The sequence below is a fragment of the Raphanus sativus genome, unplaced genomic scaffold, assembly GCF_000801105.2.
Source record: "Raphanus sativus cultivar WK10039 unplaced genomic scaffold, ASM80110v3 Scaffold3116, whole genome shotgun sequence".
Taxonomy (NCBI): Eukaryota; Viridiplantae; Streptophyta; class Magnoliopsida; order Brassicales; family Brassicaceae; genus Raphanus; species Raphanus sativus.
Genome location: NW_026618423.1, coordinates 3,784 through 12,264, shown reverse-complemented (window position 1 = coordinate 12,264; position 8,481 = coordinate 3,784). Strand labels below are relative to the sequence as shown.

The 8,481-nt window shown below is 37.7% G+C and overlaps 2 protein-coding genes and 1 non-coding gene across 4 annotated transcripts; 1 reads left to right on the top strand and 2 right to left on the bottom strand.

Moving 5' to 3' along the window:
- Positions 1-891: 891 nt before the first annotated feature.
- On the bottom strand, positions 892-3,280 carry LOC130506322 (gibberellin receptor GID1B-like). Of its 2 annotated transcripts, XM_057000963.1 has the most exons (3): positions 3,078-3,280; positions 2,933-2,994; positions 892-2,750 (listed from the first exon to the last, which is right to left on the bottom strand). In XM_057000963.1, exons 2-3 carry the CDS (start codon positions 2,981-2,983, stop codon positions 1,707-1,709), a joined length of 1,095 nt encoding a protein of 364 aa, XP_056856943.1. In that variant the 5' UTR covers positions 2,984-2,994; positions 3,078-3,280; the 3' UTR covers positions 892-1,706. The 2 variants fall into 2 exon arrangements, with proteins under 2 accessions (XP_056856943.1, XP_056856942.1); XM_057000962.1 differs by having other exon boundaries at positions 893-2,750; positions 2,933-3,280.
- A 1,348-nt stretch (positions 3,281-4,628) lies between these two features.
- Positions 4,629-4,701, top strand: TRNAA-UGC (transfer RNA alanine (anticodon UGC)). Its single transcript has one exon. It is a non-coding gene; the product is annotated as a tRNA-Ala (tRNA).
- Positions 4,702-4,869: 168 nt separating this feature from the next.
- LOC130506323 (NPL4-like protein 1) lies at positions 4,870-6,446 on the bottom strand. The gene is made up of 2 exons (XM_057000964.1): positions 5,392-6,446; positions 4,870-5,234 (listed from the first exon to the last, which is right to left on the bottom strand). Exons 1-2 carry the CDS (start codon positions 6,379-6,381, stop codon positions 4,980-4,982), a joined length of 1,245 nt encoding a protein of 414 aa, XP_056856944.1. The 5' UTR covers positions 6,382-6,446; the 3' UTR covers positions 4,870-4,979.
- Positions 6,447-8,481: the final 2,035 nt, after the last annotated feature.

Here is an 8,481-nt window from a genome sequence, read left to right as displayed (position 1 = left end):
CAAAAGAAAAAAAAATCTTAGTGTAAACGACAAATTATTGAATTGTGGAAAGCTGGAAGATGTTGATAAAGCACCAAACAGTGTTCAAGTGGTTTTCGTCAGAACTAAAGACTACAAAACCAAATAAGACCGACCATTACAAAAATGAAAATTAGTATTTTCAAAATATGAAATTGAGCAAAAAAACAGATTTTTTTTTTTTTGCAAAAAAAAACAGTTGGTCTATCAATTAGTAAATATTCACACTAAAACAAAGACAATGACCCCAAATAATTAATTGCCTAGACAATTTCATTACAAGACAAACGAGAGTCTTTATCAAGGATGCATCAATAAGCCAAAAGTTTGGTTATAAGTAATAATTTTACAACGAAAAAACAAAATAGTGTGCACTAGAAAATTAATTTTTAAAATAGGCTAATGCATGCTAGGACTAAGAAAATGTTAATCATAAAATGAAATTATCTTCATAAGTAGTTTACCTGTTATATGTTAGTATTTATTTTTTGTATCATCGTTATATAGAATAAAAATTAAAAGTTATTAAAGACAAATGAGTAAGAAACGCTTCTTCTTGTTTTTTTCTTCAAGCTTTCGATACTCCTACCCACTAACATCCAAAGAAGCAAGTATAATAAAAACAGTCACGCATAAGCCATGGTTATAAATGGTATATTTTAGAAACAAACATATATAGACAAAATAGATTGTTTTCTCTAAGAGGGGGGGTCCATGTTTAGCCACAACCACTACAAGAAACACCAAAAATTCTAAACTTCGAATACGTGCACATAGAAGATGCATTAAGCAAAATATGCCAAAGAAAAATAGAAGTATTTGAAAAAAGGGAATAAAAAAGAAAAATCTATTGTTGATTTTAAGTCCGGCTGTGTAAGCTTTTTTCTCTCGTCTGAGTGGATGGGGACATGGGGTTAGGTTTTGGCATTGTGAAGCTTTTGCCTAAAGTGCACACGCAACACTTGTCTTTTTTTCTTCTCTCACATTTATTTGCGCTTCCTTCTTTAGTCGTCATCATTTAAAACGCTATTGCCATATGTCCCCCTAGGGTTTTCACTTAGATGTTTGAATCTTTCTTTCTCTATATATGTTTTCATTTTTAGCTTCGTACATGTTCACAATTATAGCAGAGATTTAGATTGAATGTTTGGTGGGTTGAAGTTGGAAAACTGCAAAGGAAAAAGAAAAGTTTTTTAAAGAATGATTTGTCTTGTGTAAGGCAAAAACCTTCAATGCATGAACCACAAATACATGTTCTTTTCTATTAAAAGCATGGTTAAATATAAATAAATATGCAAAACTAAAAAAAAAATATAAATAAATATAAACATACAAATCCGTACCAGGATAAGTTTTTTTTAATTTTCACAACATATTGAAGACAAGTTAGTTGTCTAGTAAATTTACCCTCTGTACTTTAGAGCCAAATTAAAGACTACCTCCTAGTACTACTACCAAGCAAAGTACAATCTCCCGGTTTAGCCCTGAACCGGTAGATGCCGACAACCGAATTGGTTTTTGCTTCCGGCTCAACCAACAACATCTCACAATAAGCCAGACTTATGAAGCTTCAGGAGACTAACGAACACATAAAAACGTGACTTGGCACTCCACAATACTTGTGGAAAACTGTACAAAAAAAAAAATACCATCATATATTGCAGCAACATGAGTAGACCTCCATGCTGCTATAGACTCAGAAGAGTAGGACTTGACGTGCTTCGGCTACACTCCTCTATCGAGTGCACAAACTTCTTTAACTCGTCCATAAGACAATGAAAGTGATCATTGTTAGGCAAGAAGTAAAACCCAATGGTGGCCTGCTTCAGATACAAAAGGTTAACATGGTGACCAGTCTTCTTGAGACCATCGACATAAGCCAACTGCCAGTCCTGAACAAGATCTAAACCAGCAACAACGACAAGACTCTTGGGGAAGTTGACACCTTCAAGGGTTTGACCACGAGGGCCAAAGGGATTACAAGCTGGGTGATCTCTATCTTCGCCTTCAGGCAGATAAGCCCTCCAATACCAGTCTCGATCTTGAATAGTCACAAAGTATTTGCCATCAAGTCTCATCTCAGACTGAGTCCTCACCACTCCACCGAACATGGGATGAAGAAGAATGTTCCCAAGAACTTTAACTCCTTCGTTGGTAGCTCTCACAGCAACATGATGAACAATGTTGCCACCAGAGCTATCACCAGCCAAGTAAACATAAACATTGGAGTCTTTACCACTCTGAAGCCAGATTCTGGACTTGACCCATTTGAGAGCACTCCACCCATCGTCGTAAGCACAAGGGTAGCGATGCTCCGGCGATCTCCGGTAGTCAACGGAGACAACAACAACGCCGCAAATAGTCACTAGCCGACGGCAGAAAGTGTCGTAGATGGCGCTGTTGGCGGAGGAATGAGTGAAGCTGCCTCCGTGGAAGAAGACGAGAACAGGGACGATCTCGGTCGTGCTGAGAGGCTCCGTAAGGTCGACGGTGCCGTAGCGGAAAGGGTCGAGGGGAGCTGGAAGGTAGATTCTGGTGAGAAGGTTGGTGGAGGCGGAGGTGTCGACGTGGTCGAAGGAGAAGACACCGTCGACGGGGAAAGAGTTGGCGGGAACTTTACGGTCAAGAAACTCGGCGAGGTGACGGTTGAAAGAGCCGTCGGGACGGCGGAGGAGAGTGTAAGCGAGCTTGAAGTTGGAAATGAGGACCCATGTGTTGAGTGGGACTATTCTCTACAGCAAAAATAAAAAAAAGAAATTGAAATGGATGGGACGTCTTAGATTTTTTTTTATTTTAACCTTTTCCGTACAATGAATCTATGATGATGATATATGATCTTCATCGGCTCAGAATTATATTCCAAGATTTAAGAACACGAAATGAGATTAACAAACAAAAAAACAAAACAAAGTACCTTGCATTCGCTTAGGTTGACTTCGTTCCCACCAGCCATAGTCATAGTCATAAACTTTTTTCCTGGTAACAAAATATATATTTTTCTGAGGTGGTGTGAAAGAACTTTTCCAGGGAGAATCGATTTCAGTGAAACGGCCTCATACCATTAAAATTTATCTCTTTCTCTGGGTCTCTTCAAATGAAAAAAACACACAAAAAAAAACAGTAGAGTATAATACAAAGAAGAAGTAGATTTTTAAGGAGAAAAATGAGACAAGAGAGATAAACAAAGTACAGCAAGCAGAGAGTTTGTTCTTGTTCTTCTACACGAGAGAGAAGAGAGAGTCAAAGGTGAGAGATGTTTTAATATAACCTCTCGGACGGTGACAAATGGGCCGGACGAACCCGAGTTATACTGTTTTGATGGTGGGTCCTATGTCTAATCCACTTTTTTCCTTTTTTCTGTGTGTCGTAATTTACTAGTCCTACTTACTAAGCAATTACCAACTAATTTTAGTCGGCTGATTAACTATAGAAGTCTAGAAGATAATATTTTTTTGTTTCAAAATTATAAAAGTATTTACCGTAACAAAAAAAAAAGAGATTGGCCGTGTCATGTGAAGAGAGGATTGGCTATTGGCACGCCAGTCCCGACACGCTCTCTCATTACGTGCTCCTTTTGACCCTTCATTTCTTTTCCTCCCCACTTACTATTTTAATATACGGATATGTTTATATAGTTTCCGACAAGTTCTTTTTTGTTATTTCGTGTTTAGTTGTCAAAATACTACTACCTCAACCTCAGTATTGAATCTTTCATTAACAGATTAGATAATCCTTCCCTCATGTGAGCTGGCGGAAACAAAGAGTTATTTTGCATATCCTTTGGTATAATAATTACAAGTATATCTATATATATACACATGCTTAGTATGATAATAAAAACACTATACAGTTAGTTTTGTCGTTTGGTGAGGGAGGCGAATTTTTCATTTCTATAAAGACAATATGTGAGCTTTAGCCTATACTGGAGTTCAAAAAGTGAAAGAGTGAGAAATAAAAAGTTCTATTAAAGATCATTCACCATCTAATGATATAATATGTCAAGTATGGGATGTCAAAAAAAATCAAGTATGCTAATGCAGCTTTAAACTATATAAAAGATAAAAGTTTGGGATCTTGGATTATCATTGATGGTTGTGACTTGTAATAGGAGAAGGACAAAGAGAGGCTATTTTGTTTGTTTTTTGGTAGCTTTTATTTATTATTATTATATTAAAAATGTGAATGCAACTCGTAAATAAAATAAAATAAAATTGGTTAGAGGAAGGTGACAAAAGAAACTATACAGCGTGCGACCAACGCCATGGCATGTGGGTGGCGACAAAAGGGTTGTGTTGTTTTCTTTTGGTTATTTATTATGAGAAGAACTAAACTTTCATGTTCCAGAAGCACCCTCGTCCGGTCAACAAGATTACGAATACTGCCACTAGTCGCGAAACCAGTTCTATGTTGGCCCAATGACATCATTCCTTTCACTCATGGACTCTCCCTTTGGACATACAATTGTTATTGGCGGACATGACCAATTAGTCATTCATAACACTTGAACTTTAGGCTTCTGTGGTTGAGGTAAACATAATAAGCCCAGTCCAATCTATGAAATCACATAACATAATTGCTCTTTAAATAACGCAACAGCTTCATTATCAAATGGGGATGTAGCTCAAATGGTAGAGCGCTCGCTTTGCATGCGAGAGGCACGGGGTTCGATACCCCGCATCTCCATTTTTGTTTTTAAGTACCTTTCTGGAAGTGAAACGATCGTTCTTGTATATCGTGTTTATGTAACTTGAGACGCTACCACTAACAACCTTATTTTTTACCTTAAACTCAGTCCTTGTTGCGTTTAACATTTAAGTCAAACATGATTTTGATTATTGAAAGAAAGAAAACTAAACGTTGTACATGATTTTGATTATTGAAAAGAAAGAAACTAAACGTTGTACATAAAACAAACCCTGAAGCAGAGAGAAATATAAAAACAGACATCTATTGCGAAATGTTTAACAAGTATTAGCCATTGAGTCGATGAGCAACTCATAGCCCTCAGGGACATTAGACTGAAGACGTACGCACTCAGCTAATGCAGGAACATCTGAGGTAACGTCTAGGAACCGAGCCACAAAGAGAAGCAGATGAAAATCAGAGATCCTCTTCACGAACGGGAGGCTCCTTGCGCGATCCATATGTGTTTTCAAAGCCCGCATTGTCGTTTCAACGTTCCGGTTCTCTATCGGAAAGGTACAAGACAACGGTCCCTGTCAATCAAACACACACAAAAGTTATATAAAAGACTAACGACACAACTGACTCGATCAACATATCACAAATGTTCTTATAAACCTACAACGTTCACTTGTTCTTCCTACTTAAGCTATGATTAAAATCTACAGGTTAGAGCAGAGAGAAAGGAACCTGATGATCCAAGATCTTGACGAGAACAAGGAAGAAATCATTATCAACTTCTTTAAGATCCTTGACACCAACAACCACCTCTTTCTTCATCTTAGAGAGCTTAGGATCATCCTCGGGACCAATCTCCGTCTCGAACCACCCTTCCCTGAACAACCTAACGCACATGTCACTCATCTGAAACGCCTCAAAATGAACATCAGCACCACCTTCCTCCTCATTGACCTCCAGCTTCACAACCGCCGTCACCCACTCCTTCAGCTCGCTCTCCGCGTGGAGCTGCGCCGCAAGCAACACCTCCACGTTGGACAACGTGTACTCCTTCTTGTCCTGAGTCACAGTCTGGCTGAATATAAACCCGACTCTCCTCATCCCCAGCCCTAGGGCGATCGCGTCGACGCGCTTCTCCTCCTCATCGTCCCTCATGAGGATCAGATTGTCCTCCATCCCCTGCTGAGGCGGCTCGTAGACGAAATTCACCTCCACCTGGCCTTCCTCCGAGACGCTCCCGTACATGAACCCGCCGCGTTTGACCGCGAAGGCCAGCGAGTCGTTGACGTAGTGCTGAAACGCGTTGGCGCAGTCGCGGTCGAAGGAGACGGAGTCGCAGTGGGACTTCTCCTGGCGGGAGACGCGCATCTGGCGCGCGATCAGGTCGTCGACGGTCATCTTCCTGCCGAAGGAACCGGCGGGGGTGACGGCGGGGCCGCCGCGGATGGTGCGCTCGCCTTCGTAGGCGAGGTAGAGGATGGATCCGTGGGAGAGGGAGAGAGAGGAGAGAGGGAGGTTGGGGTCGGTCATGTCGGTGAAGCGGAGGAAATCGTCGGGAGATTTGGCGAGGAGGAGGTTGCGATCGGTGGATAAGGTCTGGTTCTCGATTGGGATCTGGAGCTGATCTTCGATTAGGGTTTTGAGTTGGGACACTGTCATGTGAGATCCATCTATGCTCACTCTCTCCAATCCATCTCTGCTTCGGACTCTCAGCATCATCATCTTCCTTCACAAAACTAAATTCACAAGAAACCTTTTGATCTGTATTATAATAGGGAAAGCCTTAGTAAAGCGAACAAGCAAGCAAAGAATCGATGTTGCATATAGAAGAAGACAAAGCTGCACGTGGGCTTTTAAACTGGGCCAAGAATTTCCTTTTTTAACTCTAAATGGGCTTTGCTATACCTCATAGGGTATGTATTTATGCAACACGTTCATAAGTATGTATAAATGGGCTTTACGATATAAAATTACATATTCCTCATAAGTATGTATAAATGGGCTTTACGATATAAAATTACATATTCCTCATAAGTATGTATTTAAAACTCGTTGAAAACAAAACTGTTTTTGATGTATAAATGGGCTTTACTAGATAAATCACTTGAATCAACCAGTGGTATGTATGTAAACAACACATTCGAAGATAGGGTTATACTTCTTGCGCATATGGCTTTTGCGAGGACCGTGTTCTAAAGGAAACGATTACATCTTTTGTTTGTTTGTCTTCAGAAGCTATTATAGATTTTTATTGTCAAACAAGATGCCCATGAATCGACTAGAGCTACAATTAGGTAATACGAGACAAGTGGTCCAATTTACATGATATTAAATGGTCCCAAAAGGAAAGGCTAAGAAAACCATATGATGTATGTATATCTATGAGGACCACGTTCCTCGATCACGCGATTTATTGGAACCAAATCTATATAATTAGTTTACTTATTTCTATGCATAAATATTTCAAAAATTAAATGCTTAAAGCTCATATATTTGACAAACGAACTCGATAGTTCAGTAGCAGCAAAAGGATATATATAAAATATAAATAATTGGTCCCGTACTCCTTTACAGTAATGGCAATTGTCAAATGATGTATGCTCACTTGTTGGACTCGCCCATTTTCTTAGGCTTGCAATGTTGATATGGTATTATCCAGTAGTTCATTTATCAGAATGATTAGAGCGTGATTAGGGAATAGTGAAAGTGATCCATGTGTTTCCTCTTATAGCAGACGCAGTATTTATGTTCTATTTTCCTCTTGCAATTATATGTATTTATGATATTTTTCTAAATAGTATCGATTTTCTAAAATTTATGTATATATACGTAATTTTTGGGGAGATGATGAGAGGAGATTTTTGATCGTTAGACGTGCTCTTGCTCATAAATCACAGTCAATGGTTCAATTTATGTATGTGAATTCCGTCAAAAAAATTTATGTATGTGTGTTTCAACTTTCAAGTTAAATTTTGTTATTCAAAACAATTTACATGATAGACTTTTTTTCTTCTCCAATTTACATGATAGACTAGATTGTGAAGTACTAATTATATATATATATATAACCACCTTTTTTTATCAAAATATAACCACCTTTATTTTCTATAAATGATCTACATGGTTATACGCATGATTTATATCAACGTGTGGTAGTAGTTTATAACTTTATACGTATAATTATTGATAAGATATGCATTAAGCACGCAAATAGTAGAAGGAGAAAACACAATAAAATAAAATAAAAAAAGTTTTTTTTTGGTCAAAAAAATAAAATAAAAAGCTAAAAGCTTTTGTAATAAATAAAACGTGGCTACGAATTTGGCATTAGGGTCTGACTGGTGTAACCGCAGCGGTTGCGGTTGCAGGAGTTTGCGGGTGCGGGTGGTTACGGTTTTAAGCGTTTTCTAGAGATTTGTACGACTGGTACAACTGTTAGAAATTGTTGCGTTTGCGGGACTCTTATGACTGGTAAACTACCAAACACAACATCTGTTAAATAATAATTTAACAATATTTACATTTTATGTAATTATAAAAATATTAAAAATCATAATAATATGATAAATATAAAATTTATATTTATAAAATCATATTATTCAATTTTAAAAATTTATAGAAAATATTTTAGTTTTGAATTTTTATAATATAAATTGAAATATGATATGAATACATTTTACAATTTCTATTATTTCAATTGAAAATTTTTATTGGATATTTTTAGTATTATTTTTATTTATTCTGTTTTTAAAAAAAAAAATTTATCCTCCCGTAACCGCCCGCAACCGCAAACGCTAGATGGAACCAGCTTTTGATTTTAAG

What these genes read in the sequence shown, in the direction of transcription:
- LOC130506322 (XM_057000963.1), bottom strand. Translation starts at nt 2,983, where the DNA reads ATGACTATGACTATGGCTGGTGGGAACGAAGTCAACCTAAGCGAATGC. An exon ending in TCAACCTAAGCGAATGCAAG is followed by an intron (nt 2,751 to 2,932) that starts GTACTTTGTTTT and finishes TTTTTGCTGTAG; the next exon opens with AGAATAGTCCCACTCAACAC.
- LOC130506323 (XM_057000964.1), bottom strand. Translation starts at nt 6,381, where the DNA reads ATGATGATGCTGAGAGTCCGAAGCAGAGATGGATTGGAGAGAGTGAGC. An exon ending in TCAAGATCTTGGATCATCAG is followed by an intron (nt 5,235 to 5,391) that starts GTTCCTTTCTCT and finishes TTTGATTGACAG; the next exon opens with GGACCGTTGTCTTGTACCTT.